This window comes from Henckelia pumila, chromosome 1 (genome assembly GCF_033568475.1).
Source record: "Henckelia pumila isolate YLH828 chromosome 1, ASM3356847v2, whole genome shotgun sequence".
In the NCBI taxonomy this organism is placed as follows: Eukaryota; Viridiplantae; Streptophyta; class Magnoliopsida; order Lamiales; family Gesneriaceae; genus Henckelia; species Henckelia pumila.
The window spans coordinates 127,499,197-127,515,879 of NC_133120.1; the positions used below are offsets into that span (position 1 = coordinate 127,499,197).

Sequence of the window (16,683 nt, forward strand, 5' to 3'; positions counted from 1 at the left end):
GTAAATTATATTAAACAAAAATTATTTACAATAAGAAACTCTTAAAACCCTTAGCCACAACTTGGCTAGCGGAGCATTAACTCTTTCAATACATTACCCAAAAAACTTTTAGATTTCGGCTACTCTGATCAAATTTTTGACATAATGATGGACACATAGCATTTCCCCATACTTTAATATTTTCAAGTGCATTAAAACCGCGGTGATAAAAAAGGACTAAAAGAAGAAAAATAAAAATAAAAAATAATCAAATTGATTACTTCAAGTGGATCAAAATGCAGAATTAAACAAATTAATGTAGAGAAAAAAATTATTTTCCATTTTTTTAAAATACCTTATATACCAACACAAATTAACACAAATTTTCGAACTACATGCAGATTGACTTACATGGTGATTTATCTGGATTCTTATCATATCACCCCAAATCTCCATTAATGTCTCTTCATCATTTCGACAATGTGGAACCCATATTCCCCTCCAAGGACCGCTTCGAATCTACGCGCCACCTCATGAAGGCAGCGGATGCCGACCAATCCCGTCTCTTACAGCAAACCATATGCTATGACAGGAAAAAAGACTGGACATTTTCCATATCTTGGGGATATTCTGCACACATATACGAGAGAATTATGTCTCGGAGTTACATACATAAACCCATTGAAACGTTTGAGATATGGGTCGGCGAACCTCGACCGCCGCCGCAGTATATGTTCAACACGAGGTTGCCTTCCAATGATCCTTGTGAAGCTCCTCATGTCCTCTTTCTCCAGGAAGTGAATAAGAGTTTGATGGGTATTCGGACAGTGTATTCGAGCGTCGCGCCTCGTGGGTTGGGGACGTGTGGGCCGCCGGACAATCGGTCAGCGAGTGTTGTCACTGAGATTCACGTCTTGTCGCCGGCTACCAAGCGGACTCAGGTATGTCACACTAATAAAGATGTTTTAGAATTGTATAATTTGCATTTTGGTGTTGTTTTTGTTAATGTTAAACTTAATTTTTAATCTTTTTCACAAAATAAAAACTTATTTAAATTATTTAACTATTATTCTGGATTTTAATTAACACGAAAAATCTCTTATAAGATGGTCCGGTCAATTTTGTGAGACGGATCTTCTATTTTGTTTGATTCATAAAAATATATTAATTTTTATGTCAAAATTTTTATTGTCATGGTAGGATATATAAAAAATTTATACTATTACTATTGATTATTATAAAATAATTCTTTTGGTAGTATATATCACAAATTTTTTTAATTCACTAAAAACAGATTATTAATATAATTATTATATTTCATATAAAATTTATTTGGTACAAATATAAATCTATACATTAGGTTAAAAAATTTGATTTGCGTGCATATATTTAATTAGTGATTGTAAGGTTTTGACAGTTTCGACTACGGAAATATAAGAAATTAATTTTAATAACTTTTTGAGTAAGTGTTATCTCTTAGTATTATCAACACTTCAAGCAAACTACGCAGCAGAATAATTAAATAAAAATAAATAACACGAAGTTATTTATGCACAAGTACTAAGTACTTGCGCGTTGCCTCATGGCAAAATAATCACTAGAAAATAAATCAGTTTACAAAAATCAACTAGTGATTGTATACGAAAAAACCTACTTTTCTCAACAAGTTGAGAAAATAAATAACTTTCTAAAAACTAGAAAGAACTAGAATAGAAAAACTGTAGTGACACTTACCCGGATCACCTACTAAACAGAACTTAGGCATGCAATTAACTTAAAAAAATAGTTATCAGAATAATATGCGGAAACCATAAATAAAATAAAATCCCAAGGAAAGGAATCCGTAATTTATCCAAATAATATACAACCAAATCGAATAGCTGTATCAACCCAAAACAACAGAAATAAAACCTAGACGAAGCTCCAGCTGGCCAACCACTGACTAGCCCCTCCTGGATCCACCCTCCTCGTCCAATCGCAAACCTGTCCCATGGAATAGGGTGTCCAAAAACACAGAGTACGAGACGTGAGCATAAAACGCTCAGTACGAGAGTATGAGTATACATGCATGCAAAGTGAACTCCCTATAAACTCGAGGTCAAGGATCAGATAACAGAGACAGACCGGGCCCTGGTATGTAGCACGCTGTGCCGTCGCTTCAGGAGGTGGCTCCCATACCATAATACCAGTGGATATGTCGGACCCAAATCGATAGAAGTCCAACCACTAAAAGGATAGGGAAAAACCCTACTAACAGACATCTCGAAGGAGATAGCTCAGTATGCAAATGAATGCAGCATAAATCAATGACATATAAACCATGCAGTCACATAATACATGCATACTCAGTCAGGATATCTCGAACAGTACTTTCGTACCTCAAAACAGTGCAAGATCTACCAACTCTAGGTCCACGCCTATATTCTGCTCTACACTGCCAAATGATACTACTATCATTAAAGTGCTCTAAATGCCTTAACTAAGCTATTGCATACTCCTAAATATTTATAGGAAGCAAAAGCTATACCTTCGTCCGTCGTTAGCCCTTTGATGTCGGTGCCTCCAAAACTTGGGCACAACTCCGCTACGACTACCGAATGCCTCGCCGACCGCCGGGTCAAGCCTAGGAAGGCTAGAACAACTCGAATAGACTAGAAAGGAGAGGGAAATACTTGGAATTGGCAATTGGAAATGAAGCCTTGGCCCTCTATTTATAGACAACGATCGGAACTTCCGATCCTCGATCGAAACGTCCGATCCTGACATCGGAGCTTCCGAAGATCCTGATCTGCCACGTGTCAAAATATCACTTGTTGACTTCGGATAGGGGTGATCGGAGCTTCCGATCCAACCACACGTCATGAATGACGTAATATCATCGGTGCCTCCGATCGCTCATCGGAGCTTCCGATCGTGCCTTCGGAGCTTCCGATCCGTCCGATACCCAATTTATTATGATTAATTCCTTAATTACTGATTTTGATTACGGGCTACTACATTCTCCCCCACTTAAGATATTTCGTCCTCGAAATCAGATCTTAAGTACCGAATGTAATACAGAAATCAGAAACATTCTTTATTCAAATCAAACGTTTACAGAGTTTGCAACTGAATACAACTTAAGAATGAAATCAAAACAACTCAGGATGGTCTTCACGCATCATGTCCTCAAGCTCCCAAGTAGCTTCCTCAGTGCCTCGGCGCTGCCACTGAACTAAAACCAAAGGAATGACTTTGTTCCGTAAAACCATATCCTTATAATCCAGGATACGAATAGGTTTCTCAACATAAGTCAAATCCTTGCTCACCTGAACCTCAGACCGCTGCAAAATATGAGATTCATCCGCCACATATCGTCGCAACAGAGATATGTGGAACACGTCGTGAATACTGAAAAGATGCGGTGGCAAAGCTAGCCGATAAGCCAAATCGCCAATGCTCTCCAAGATCTCAAACGGACCGATAAACCTGGGAGACAACTTGCCCTTAAGGCCAAATCTGAGAATCTTGCGGAAAGGTGACACTCTCAGAAACACTTTCTCCCCGACATCGAACTGCAAAGGCCTACGCTTGATATTAGCATAGCTGGCCTGACGATCCTGTGCAGTCTTAATCCGTTTCTTGATCTGATCAACAATGTCTATCGCCTGCTGGATAAACTCTGGTCCCTCAGCCTGTCTCTCCCCCACTTCTTCCCAGAAGAGTGGAGTACGACAACGTCGCCCGTACAACGCCTCAAAAGGTGTCATCCCAATACTAGTATTATAGCTGTTGTTGTACGCGAACTCGATCAACGGCAAATGATCCTGCCAGGATGAACCAAAATCCATGACGCACGCTCTAAGCATATCCTCCAAAGTACGGATAGTGCGCTCTGACTGACCATCAGTCTCTGGATGATAGGCAGTACTCAAACTGAGAGTAGTACCCATCGCACGCTGAACACTCCCCCAGAATCTAGAAGTGAACCTGGGGTCCCGATCGCTGACAATGCTCACAGGCACTCCATGAAGTCGAACGATCTCCTGAATGTACAACCGAGCCATACGATCCACATTGTACTCTCGGCTATAGGCAATGAAATGCGCTGACTTGGTGAGTCGGTCCACCACAACCCAGATAGCATCACAGTTCTTCGGGGATACCGGCAAATGGGTCACAAAGTCTATTGTGATAAACTCCCATTTCCATTCAGGAATAGGCAGACTTTGAAGCAAACCTCCAGGTCGTCGGTGCTCTGTTTTGACCTGTTGACAGACCAAACATCTCGAAACAAACTGATAAACACTGCGTTTCATACCCTTCCACCAGAAACGAGTACGTAGATCCTTGTACATCTTGTTGCTCCCAGGATGAATACTCAACTTAGTGCGATGTGCCTGAGACAAAATCTCCTCTCGCAAATTTTCATCCTGCGGAATCACAAGCCTACCAAACAAACACAAAAAACCATCTGACTGATAATGAAATCAAGATGAGCTACCCTCGTTAGCTAGACGAGCTAAACGCTGGGTCTTCGAATCAGACATCTGAGCATCTCGAATCCGCGAATACAAAGCTGGCTCAGATAATATCGCAAACATCTGGATACTCTGCATACCTTTCTTATGCTTGAAGGTATATCCCGAAGTACAACAGTCACCGATCGCACTAGACATCGAACAAGTCTGAAGTGCGGATAGTCGCACCTTGCGACTCAAAGCATCAGCGGTGAGATTAGCAGCTCCCGGATGGTACTTAATCTCGCAATCATAGTCCTTAAGCAAGTCCATCCAACGTCTCTGCCTCATGTTCAACTCCGCCTGAGTGAACAAATATTTGAGACTCTTATGGTCGGTGAAGATCTCAAATTTCTCGCCATACAGATAATGACGCCAGATCTTCAAAGCGAACACAATGGCTGCTAACTCCAAATCATGGACTGGATAGTTGTCCTCGTGAAGCTTCAGCTGTCTAGAAGCGTATGCGATCACATGCCCATTCTGAGTCAGAACACAACCTAACCCCTGAAGAGAAGCATCAGTGTATACCACATACCCTCCAGATCCTGACGGTAATGCCAACATCGGCGCAAAAGTCAACCACCATCGAAGCTCACAGAAATTCTCCTCACACTCGGAGGACCACTCGAAATCCACACCCTTGCGGGTAAGCTGCGTCAAAGGTCGAGCTAGTTGAGAGAAGTTCAGAATGAAGCGTCGATAATACCCTGCTAGACCCAGAAAACTACGTATCTCAGCAACTTTCGTCGGACGCGACCAATTAAGTACCGCTTCAATCTTGCTTGGATCGAAAGAAATCCCCTCCCTGGATATGATATGGCCAAGAAAGACCACTCGATCCATCCAGAACTCATACTTGCTCAGCTTGGCGTACAACTGCTCATCCCGAAGAGTTTGCAGTACCAACCGCAAGTGAGAAACATGCTCTTCCGTATTACGTGAATACACCAAGATGTCGTCAATGAAGACCACGACAAACTTGTCCAAATACTCCCTGAAGACACGGTTCATCAAATCCATGAATATAGCCGGCGCATTAGTCAAACCAAATGGCATCACTAGGAATTCGTAATGCCCATAGCGAGTACGGAATGCAGTCTTGGCTACGTCCTGATCACGGACTCTCAACTGATGATACCCAGATCTCAAGTCAATCTTGGAGTAAACTGACGTGCCCTGCAACTGATCAAACAAGTCATCAATACGAGGCAACGGATACTTGTTCTTCACAGTGACTCGATTTAGCTGCCGATAGTCAATGCATAACCGCATCGACCCATCCTTTTTCTTCACAAAGAGAACAGGAGCTCCCCAAGGAGATACACTAGGACAAATGTACCCCTTGTCCAAAAGATCCTGTAGCTGATTCTTCAAATCACGCATCTCTGACGGAGCCAGACGATACGGTGCTCGAGAAATAGGCGAAGTACCCGGCATCAACTCTATGCCAAACTCGACTTCCCTAACAGGAGGAAAACCCGGAATCTCATCAGGAAATACATCTGGAAATTCATCCACAACAGGAATGCTTTCTATCCCAAAACTCTCAGCGGACAAATCAACTGCATAGATAAGGTAGCCTTCCCCGCCAGACTCGAGAGCTCGACAGGCTCTCAAAGCTGATTCCAAAGGCATCGGGGGTCGCGCTCCCTCACCATAGAAAAACCAGCTCTCACTCCCCTTCGGATGAAAGCGTACTAATCTCTGATAGCAGTCCACTGAAGCTCGATAGGTAGTCAACATATCTATTCCCAGAATGCAATCAAAGTCATCCATCGCCAGGACCATGAGATTTTCTAACAGAATGTTCCCTTCGAACTCTAAAGGGAAACCCATCACTAGACGCTTAGCCAAAGCAGATTGGCCCATCGGAGTAGAAACAGACATCACTACGTCTAGTGCAATTCATGGTAACTTATGCCTCTTAACAAAACGTGCAGAAATGAAGGAATGAGAAGCACCAGTGTCAATAAGTACAAGAGCAGGTATACCATAAAGCAAAAATGTACCTGCGATGACTTTCTCATTCTCCTCCACTGCCTGATCATGTCTCAGGGAAAACACCTGTCCAGAAGCTCGTGGCCTCAAATGAGAACTCCCAGCAGGCTGTCCCTGCGACCTCTGCTGAACGGTGGCCTGAGAACCAGATCCTGAACCAGAACTAGAACCGCCTCCCCCAGACAGTGGACAATCCCTCCGGATATGACCCGTCTCTCCACAATGGAAACAAGCTCCAGAAGCTCTACGGCACTTTTCGGATGGATGGTTCTTCCCACAGTGATCACACTTGTCCTTCTTACCGAAACGGACAACACCAGCAGAGCCAGAGGAAGAAGAAGTAGATCCAGACTTCTTGAAAGATTGGGCACGGGGACCCAAAGAACTAGCAGGCCTCGACTGAGGGAAAGACCTGTTCCGCCGAATGCTGTCCTCCGCCTGGTGACAACGGCTCACCAAACCCTCGTAGGACATGTCGTCGCCAACTGCCACATGGTCATGGATCTCAATGTTAAGGCACTAAAGGAACAGATTATACTTCATCTCTGAGTTATCAGAAATCTCGAAGCAATAGGATAGCAGATCAAAGAACCTCTGCTGATACTCATCAATAGACATGGCTCCCTGTCGCAGACTCAGTAGCTCGCCTGCCTTCGATTGACGGAGTGCAGGAGGTAAATACCGCTTTTGGAAAGCTGTGCGGAACTCGGCCCAGGTGGCCACTCATCTTGCCGCAATAAAGGGTGCAGAAGTAAACCTCCACCACCTGCGCGCTCGCCCATCCAGAAGATAGCCAAGGGTTTCCATCTTCTGCTCCTCGGTGCAGTGGAAAGTCTGAAAAGTCATCTCCATGCGGTCTAACCAATTCTCCGCATCCTCCGGAGACTCACCTCCAACTAAGGGCTTAGGACCCATAGCTAAGAATCGACGCACAGTGAAACGCTCGTCGTCATGATGACGATGACGCCGTTCTCGACGATGCTCTCGGTCGGCATCACCCCAACGCCCACCAATACTGCCATGAGAACTCTGGTCATCACGATTTGCCATCTACAAAAATACCTCATGATGAGACTAAATCCCAAGAATACTTTTGCATGCTCTGATACCATAAATGTAGTGACCCTTACCCGGATCACCTACTAAACAGAACTTAGGCATGCAATTAACTTAAAAAAACAGATATCAGAATAATCTGCGGAAACCATAAATAAAATACAATCCCAAGGAAAGGAATCCGTAATTTTTCCAAATAATATACAACCAAATCTAATAGCTGTATCAACCCAAAACAACATAAATAAAACCTAGACAAAGCTCCAGCTGGCCAACCACTGACTAGCCCCTCCTGGATCCACCCTCCTCGTCCAATCGCAAACCTGTCCCATGGAATAGGGTGTCCAGAAACACAGAGTACGAGAAGTGAGCATAAAACGCTCAGTACGAGAGTATGAGTATACATGCATGCAAAGTGAACTCCCTATAAACTCGAGGTCAAGGATCAGATAACAGAGACAGACCGGGCCCTGGTATGTAGCATGCTGTGCCGTCGATTCAGGAGGTGACTCCCATACCATAATACAAGTGGATATGCCGGACCCAAATCGATGGAAGTCCAACCACTAACAGGATAGGGAAAAACCCTACTAACAGACATCTCGAAGGAGATAGCTCAGTATGCAAATGAATGCAGCATAAATCAATGACATATAAACCATGCAGTCACATAATACATGCATACTCAGTCATGATATCTCGAACAGTTTTTTCGTACCTCAAAACAATGCAAGCTCTACCAACTCTAGGTCCACGCCTATAGTCTGCTCTACACTGCCAAATGATACTACTATCATTAAAGTGCTCTAAATGTCTTAACTAAGCTATTGCATACTTCTAAATATTTATAGGAAGCAAAAGCTATACCTTCGTCCGTCGTTAGCCCTTTGATGTCGGTGCCTCCAGAACTTGGGCACAACTCCGTTACGAATACCGAACGCCTCGCCGACCGCCGGGTCAAGCCTAGGAAGGCTAGAACATCTCGAATAGACTAGAAAGGATAGGGAAATACTCGGAATTGGCAATTGGAAATGAAGCCTCGGCCCTCTATTTATAGACAACGATCGGAACTTCCGATCCTCGATCGGAACGTCTGATCCTGACATCGGAGCTTCCGAAGATCCTGATCTGCCACGTGTCAAAATATCACTTGTTGAATTCGGATAGGGGTGATCGGAGCTTCCGATCCTGTTTGGAGCTTCCGATCCAACCACACGTCATGAATGACGTAATATCATCGGTGCCTCCGATCGCTCATCGGAGCTTCCGATCTTGTTTGGAGCTTTCGATCGTGCCTTCGGAGCTTCCGATCCATCCGATACCCAATTTATTATGATTAATTCCTTAATTACTGATTTTGGTTATGGGCTACTACAAAAACCAATATGAAGTTCTAAACACATGTGCCAAAAAATAAAAACCAAGGAATCACTTTCAGAACAACGCTTCACTCGCGTGTTCTTCAGTGTTTCCAACACTACTCGGCACAGAATTATTCAGCAACGATCGACGATAAAGCTTCTTCAGGAAAATTTTGATCAACTCTCAATTATGTCTTGAATTAATCTCTTTGTTGATCTTGCTTCGTTGCTCTTGTCCTCTCTTTTATATGTGTGCAGTCATCCTTAAATAGATAGGTCTTCAAGCTTTAATAGGATTCCTTAATAAGATTCCTACACAATAAGAAAACCAAGTTCACTAGAAAATAAACTCTTTTAAATACAAAGGAATCATATCTTACTGATCATGGATAATTATAAATCTATAAAATAACAACTCTAGAAAGGCAAAACTCATAAATAAAATCTAATTAAAATTAGAAAAATATCATTAAGGAATTTATGTCTTGTAAGGCAAGTCATATTCCTTTCAATTTCCCTATTTTTGTCTTTCTAGACAAAACTCGCACAAAAGAGTTCCAGTAAACTCCTCCTTAGTTTAAAACCATTTCGCCCCCTTAATAATTAAGTCTTCTCCTGAATTTAAAACTTACACACAGTGTTGTCACTCGTGTTGGAAACACGAGGGATACCATGTGTAACATAGCAGCATGGGGATCCTATTCATATTAGAGCAATATGGGAGTATATCATCAGAGTTACTTAGTGAGTTAAAATTAAGGCATAGTAAAAAGGTATAAAAATTCAAAGCATTGAGACTAGACTAAAAGAATATATAGACTAAGGATACTGCTTCTTTATCTTTAGCATTTCCATCTTCAATCCAGCATCTTCAGTCCAACATCAAAAGTTTGTGCACTATCTTTACCCCTTTTTAACCAGAAAGTTTCAGTCCAAGAATCAATCAATACTCAGCCAATAAAGCTTCATAGTACACAATGAGTTATCTGGAGAAATCAGTGGCGGGAGCAGTGTAGCGCAGAGCTTCAACAGTGTTGGCATATTGTGTTGGTAACACTTGACTTCACACTAGGTTCACACCAAGTTAGGTCTATCTTACTCAATGACAAAAGAAGTAGGCACATGTTTAAAAGTTTTTTCATTCTTTAAAATGGTCAGATTTTGCTCAGTAAAACCTCCTCTCATCAAAACACACGAGTTAGTATATCATGAGAGTCAAAACATTTGTCTTCCAAGTAAGTGAAATAGAAATATTAAGCAGGGAGTTAGAGAACAAATTGAACAGCACAAAACAATGAATGTGATGTTAATCAAATTTTTGCAAAATATAAGGTGAACAAATCATCCAAAAAATCTAATATCAACCCTTCACGTTTCAAAAGACCAATGTAGAAACACTTAAAAAAACCAATGGGTAAACCTTTGAATTTAAAGAAATAAAATCCAACACAATTATGAAAATAATCCGAGATCCAGAGCAACCCAAAAAATTCTCATAAATAACTCCACATCGGCTCAACTCCACTAAATCATTGTCAATCACAGAATATCAATTTTTAGAAAATAGGGTATTTCACCTTATTTTGTCCGTTTAGAACTTACAACCCTGAACAAAAAATATTCACAATTTATGATATATGCATGACCTAAGTTATGCCTAAAACAGAATGTAATGATATTAGATCAACAATAAAATGCATATAGAGTGTGTGCACAGTACGTGTTAAGCACTAGTGTCGGCAACACCTTCCAACAACACTGCAGTCCTCAAAATATTTTGATGAATTTTTCACACTTCCAGAGCCATGTTTCAATATTATTCTGCACACTAAAAGAATGGTCTTCATTGGACTCCTTTAGATAGATTTTTTCAATTTTTTTCCGATTTTAGTTTTATTTTCAAGACATTGGTCACTGAAATTTTATCAAACTATACTCTAAATTTTTGAAACCACTTTTCACATGGGACAAGATCATGGAATACACGAACATCCCTCAGCTAATTCGTGGTTTAGTTAGAGCACATTATCATAACAAGTGTGATCTACAAAGAAATTTTGCAAAATAACTACAACATGTTAGTTAATGTCATCAAGCAGTGCAAAACATAGCACATTATGAAAATGCAGTATGTCTAAAGTCCTAAAAATGCACATGCATATTTGGTGTTGTCCTTCAGTGTTGGCAACACTTAGGGACAACAATCGTGAGTGATTATAATGAACACATGCTAAGAGATTTCATTAGGTTGGAGAATCTCTCAAAATATAATAATTATATATCTGCCAGTTGGTTATTTGTTTCAACAAACTCCATACGGATCAAACCTTTCTCTATTAAATCTTGAATAAAGTGATGTCCAACGTCAATGTGTTTTGTGCGAAAGTGTTGAGATGGGTTCTTTGAAATGTCAATTTCTCTCGAATTATCACAATAAAAACTGGCACACAAACACATAATGAGCATACTATCAGAACGACTCACATTCAAATACAATATACTACCAATAATCTTGCAGTATCCAGTGTTGTCAACACAGTTTGAAACACTGTACTTACACAACTTTTCATTTGAATCCATAGGTGTTTTCTTTGGCACAATATTAGAGATAAAACAGGAGTGGCTTACTGACCGGCAAAATCGGTGTGATAAATATCTACTGGCAAGCGCACCAGGTCAAGTAATAGTAAAGTGGACTGAAAGTCCAAGTATCGATCCCACAGAGACTGTTGTCAATTCTCAAGAATTAATTATTTTACTTAATCTAGACAAAATAATAAAAAACAATTTGATTTAAATAAAATAAAAAAATAAAATAAAATCTACTTAAGAAATACGAATAAAAATATCTAAAGATAAAAATAATTAAAATAAAGACAACCAAGACACACGTAGGTACCGAACAAATCATGTAACATGTAGTTGATTCAGGACTCAGATTTAATCTTAATTCACGGGAATTTTTCTAATTTGTTCAAAGGTCTATTTCTAGAACAATCAAATCTATTTAAATATTGATGAACTAATCTTTCGTAATTCTAATCAAATTTGAATGCATTAAATATTTATGAAAATTCAGTTTACACCCAAACCGCATAATGAAACCGAATTCTATTTCTAGTCAGTTTTACAATATGTTAATTATCAGAGTGATCAAAATCAAAACCTCCTCTGTCGATTTGGAATTGATTAACATGCAAGCAAACAGTTGATCAGACTATTCACAAGACAAATATAAATCTGACAATCAATAAAATAAAATCAACTCTAAAAAATCCCAAACAAACATCCAAGTTTTCTACATGAATTTGTTCGGCCCAATCACGCCGTCTTGGTTGAAAATAAACTACTCAATAATTAAAAATAATAATTCAAAAATAAAAATAAGAAGAAGAAAAGAAAAGAAAAGAAAAATCTTCTCTCTCAAGCCTTGTAGCCGCCTCCTCTTGCGTTGTCTGCGCTCTGGAGCTTCCGAAACCCTCAAAAATATGTTATATCTTGTATATATATGGTCCGAAACGCCTACCAGTTAATTTCCTTCACAAAATAGGATTTTTCGGAGCACATATGACCCCCGAACACGTGCGTGCGCGCGGCATAGGCTTCGCACGCGCGCAGCACATAAAAACAGAAGGCTGGACACGAAACTCGCGCGCGCGCGAGCTTGATTCTCGCACGCACAGTACAAAAATTATGCACCGAGCGACGATTTTCAAAAATTCATATTTCAAGATCTAGCCGTTGGATTAAGCTGAAATTTGGACAGAAGCTTCAAAAATCTTGAACTTTAATATGAACGGTGAAGATCGGATTTGTAGCTTTCTAAAATTAAATTTGATTTTTTGAACAAAGCTGGTCCGTAATTCACTCTTCAAAAATATATTTTCCTACAAAATTAACCCAAGGAGTGAAATACACACACATGCACTAAAACACATAAAAACACATAAAAATAATATGAATTCACACAAAATAGACATAAATCTATCATGAACTAATGTATACAAAATGCACTTATCAACACCCCCATACTTAAACCTTGCTCGCCTCGAGCAAGACATGCAAAAACAATATGCAAACAAAAACATAAGTAAGGACGATTCATAAATGTGCAAAGCCTCCGAGAAGTTCAATCACAAAATAAAAAACACAGACATGCTCTCAACTTTTCATAATACACCTTCGGTTTAACGTGAACGTGTGTGTGTGAAATGTCATTCCAGTTTCATACAACTTAGACCGAATTCATCTCAAAACTGCTTAGCGACCTATGACAAATCAGTGCAAGTTTCACTCTTCAAGTGCCCATTCCTTCCAACGACCTCTAGACTAAACCCACCTCCCTTGAGATAATGAATTACACACCTTCGGATTTTGCACCCGGTATTGCATTAGCCCCAATAATTACCCGCTGACTTAGCTATAACTGGCTAGGATACGAAAAATCATTCTATTTTTTCTTTCTAATCCCCTCGTCTATAGCCCGGATGGAGCATCAATCCCATTGAATCCGCATACTTAGCCTTAAATTTAATTTTTTTTTTTTTTAGGATTTTAATCCTTTCAAGGCCCGGATAGAATTGTATATAAATTTTTTCTAGGTGCGCCCAAGATTATAAGTGTAAACTAGAGCCTCATCAAAATTCATAAAACACAATCAAGATCCACAAACCACCTATTGCCGTGCAGTGGTCAAACAGATAGAAACTTCATCAAATCTTTCGCTACAATTCACTGGTCTAACATTAGTGCTTAAAAATATTCACGGTTCAACCTACAGTTTCTCATGTCCAGTCAAGAGAAAATTTTTTTCAAAAATCCATTTTTTTCAAATAAACTTCATCATCATTGGCTATCATGACTCATCCAACTCATGCAAGACAACATAAACGAACAAAAACAAACAATATGAAAACAAATACGAAACATGACAGATGCAACACAAACACATAGACAATGCAATACTAGTCTTCCCCCCATACTTATCCAAAGCATTGCCCTTAATGCTTCAGAACAATGAATAGAATGCATAACAAACCCACAAATGCAAAGACAAACAAAAACACAATGAGAACAAATATAACACTCCCCTGGTTTTCGATGCATCCTCTTTCTTCTTGATAGTATCAGCTGGGACAGCAGCAGCAGATTATATATATCGGCAGGCACGACCAACTGGCATGGGAAAGAAACAAAAATCAAACAAAAACAAAAACAAAAACAAAAACAAAAATAAAAACAAAAACAAAAACAAAAACAAAAACAAAAACAAAAAATAAAATAAAAAGCAAAAATAAAGAACACTGGGTTGCCTCCCAGTCAGCGCTAAATTTATAGTCTAATGTCTGACTATGCAGAAGCAACCATCAAAGAGCGGCTGCCGCCCATAGTAAGAATCATACAACTCTACGTATGGGTCTTGATTTCCTTCGCCCTCAAGCTTGGCGTGATATATACTTTGTAAGCTCGTCGGTCCAACAACACTTGTTCTGAAATTTTTCTTTTGGAAGGAGACTCCGAATCTAGGCTGAAGGTCATAGAGGATGGAATACTGTGGGATTGGCGTCAATGGCAAGAAAGTATCTTCTAACGGTGTACATGGAACGACCACTGACGAGGTAAAATCTCTCTCCTTGAATGGTTCTTCATCCTCCACTATCATGTTTGGCTCATCCTCACAAGAAAATTCCTCAAAAATGATTTCTTCATGCTCTGGCTCAGTTACTTCACTCAATTGGCAGATATCCAAAATTGGTTCTCTAAAAAGCGCAATCTGTTCATCCAAAATACTTATGCGGCTTTCTAAAAATTGATTTGTCTCTGTCTGTTGCCGCAAAAAATTCTCCAACTGAGCCACATAATCTTCGGAACGCCCTATACACTCTTCTTGATGCTCTGGTGGTTGGTTCGCAAAATTTTTAGAGTTGATATCTGGATGATATTGGTGACTCCAACCCTGCAGTGAAGGATCACAATGCCAATGGTAGTCAAAATCTGCCATATCGTTCAACAAGTGCATCGCACTGTCTTCATCTCTTCTAAACAATTGTCTGCCAGTGGCCAGAGCTCCATAATCCACCCAACTTCTTGTAGTCTCATCCAAACCACCATAAAAAATTTGAGTGAGGGTGTAGGTCGAAAATTGATGGCATAGAAATCTGTTCGCCAAATCATTGAATCTCCCCCAAGCAGCATAGAAAGGCTCCAAGTATTGCTGGCCAAATCTTGTGAACACCTGATGATGATCCATCTCCAAGTACCTCACAAGTAAGAAAAATAATATAATTAATAATTTAAAAAAACAAATGCAAGAAAAAAAATGTCTAGTCTCAAGCAAATAATCTATCCTAATATTAACTGAACATGTTGGAAAAAACTGGCGTTCAGATCAATCACGATTGATACCCGGTGCAGCGGAAGTTTAAAATTTTATCATGGAACAATTCCATGGTGTGGGTATCAACCGTTCAACGATTAAATTATAAGTGTGTGTAAAATTCAAATAACAATTAATTAAATTTTACCTTCAATCTCGAAGCGAGATTATTGGACACCAACAGAATTAATCTGCTCTTGTTGTCTCTCCCTGGAACCGATGAACTCCTTCAATCAGGTCCACGAATGGGGTTTAAATCCCTCTGATAGATTGCACTAGAAAATCTATCAGAAGTTTTCTGCGAAGAGATTAAACGAATCTGATTCGTTATTCCTGACTGCAATTAAAAATCACAGACCGGAAATTCTCTGACAGAGCAAGGAGGGGCGGCCGAATTGTGAGAGTGAAAGGGGCTAGGGTTTCGAAAATTCTGCTCTCAAAATAATGACCTGTTGTGTCAAATTTCTGTACTGCAATAACTTATTTATAATGCAGGCCACTAACACCTTAGGGCCCATTAGTCATAAGCTAGGGCCCGACAAGCAAAGCCCGCACGTTCAGAAATTAATATAAAATTCATCGTGACTCCGATTGATGAACCGATTTCACCAATGTGCACAGAAACCATTTCTGCACATTTTAAAGTCAAAATAAATTTTCCTGAATCCGAATTCAGTGGTTTCCAAAAATGTCCATCCCTATGTCATTTTAGGAAATCCTACTCCCTTACTCTTATTTAAGAAGTCCAACTCCTTAGTTCATTAAATTTAACTCTTTAAATTTAACTATCTCAACGGGGATTAAAACTCCATTACACTGTGTGACCCTCAATGGTTCAGGGATACAGCTAGCCGTGGGCTCACAACTCCTTGTGACTCGGAACAACACTTTCCGACTTGCCCAACGAATCATGGTAAAGCGCCTAGCAACATCGCCCCATGATTCCCTAGGTATCACTGATAGTGCCTACAAGAACCAGTAGATTTTGGTTAGCGTACAGTACGGTCCCTTCATCCATATATCCCGATCGAATCAACAACCATTGGTATATCGAGAGTCGCTCAAGATTCGATAACTATGCAATACATCTTGAAGATCAAATTAGTGACATCGCATGTGCTACTAAGAAACCATTTCTTAAATCACATCAAGTACTCTGGCCAGAGATTTGTCACACTAATATCTCCTCAGATCGCATAGGATATCCACACTCGCAAGTATGTGGTGAATCCTTGACAACAATGCATTGACTCCTATATGTGTCGTAACTGTACCCAATCTCGACACCTGATGACCCCCATAGAGTCGGTAAACGAGTCAAAGCACAGCACTAGCATATAGAGTCTCCATGATGTTTCAAGTCGTAAGGACTAATGGTGTACAACCAAAACCGCGGACTTTATCCACTCGA

At 40.0% G+C, this 16,683-nt stretch overlaps 1 protein-coding gene across 1 annotated transcript in view; it reads left to right on the top strand.

Moving 5' to 3' along the window:
* Positions 1 to 16,683, top strand: part of LOC140876234 (uncharacterized) — a 48,583-nt gene that overhangs the window by 18,544 nt on the left and 13,356 nt on the right. The window contains exon 2 of the mRNA XM_073280142.1: positions 381 to 920. Coding sequence (XP_073136243.1) covers positions 381 to 920 — 540 coding nt within the window. The remainder of the gene's footprint in view (positions 1 to 380; positions 921 to 16,683) is intronic.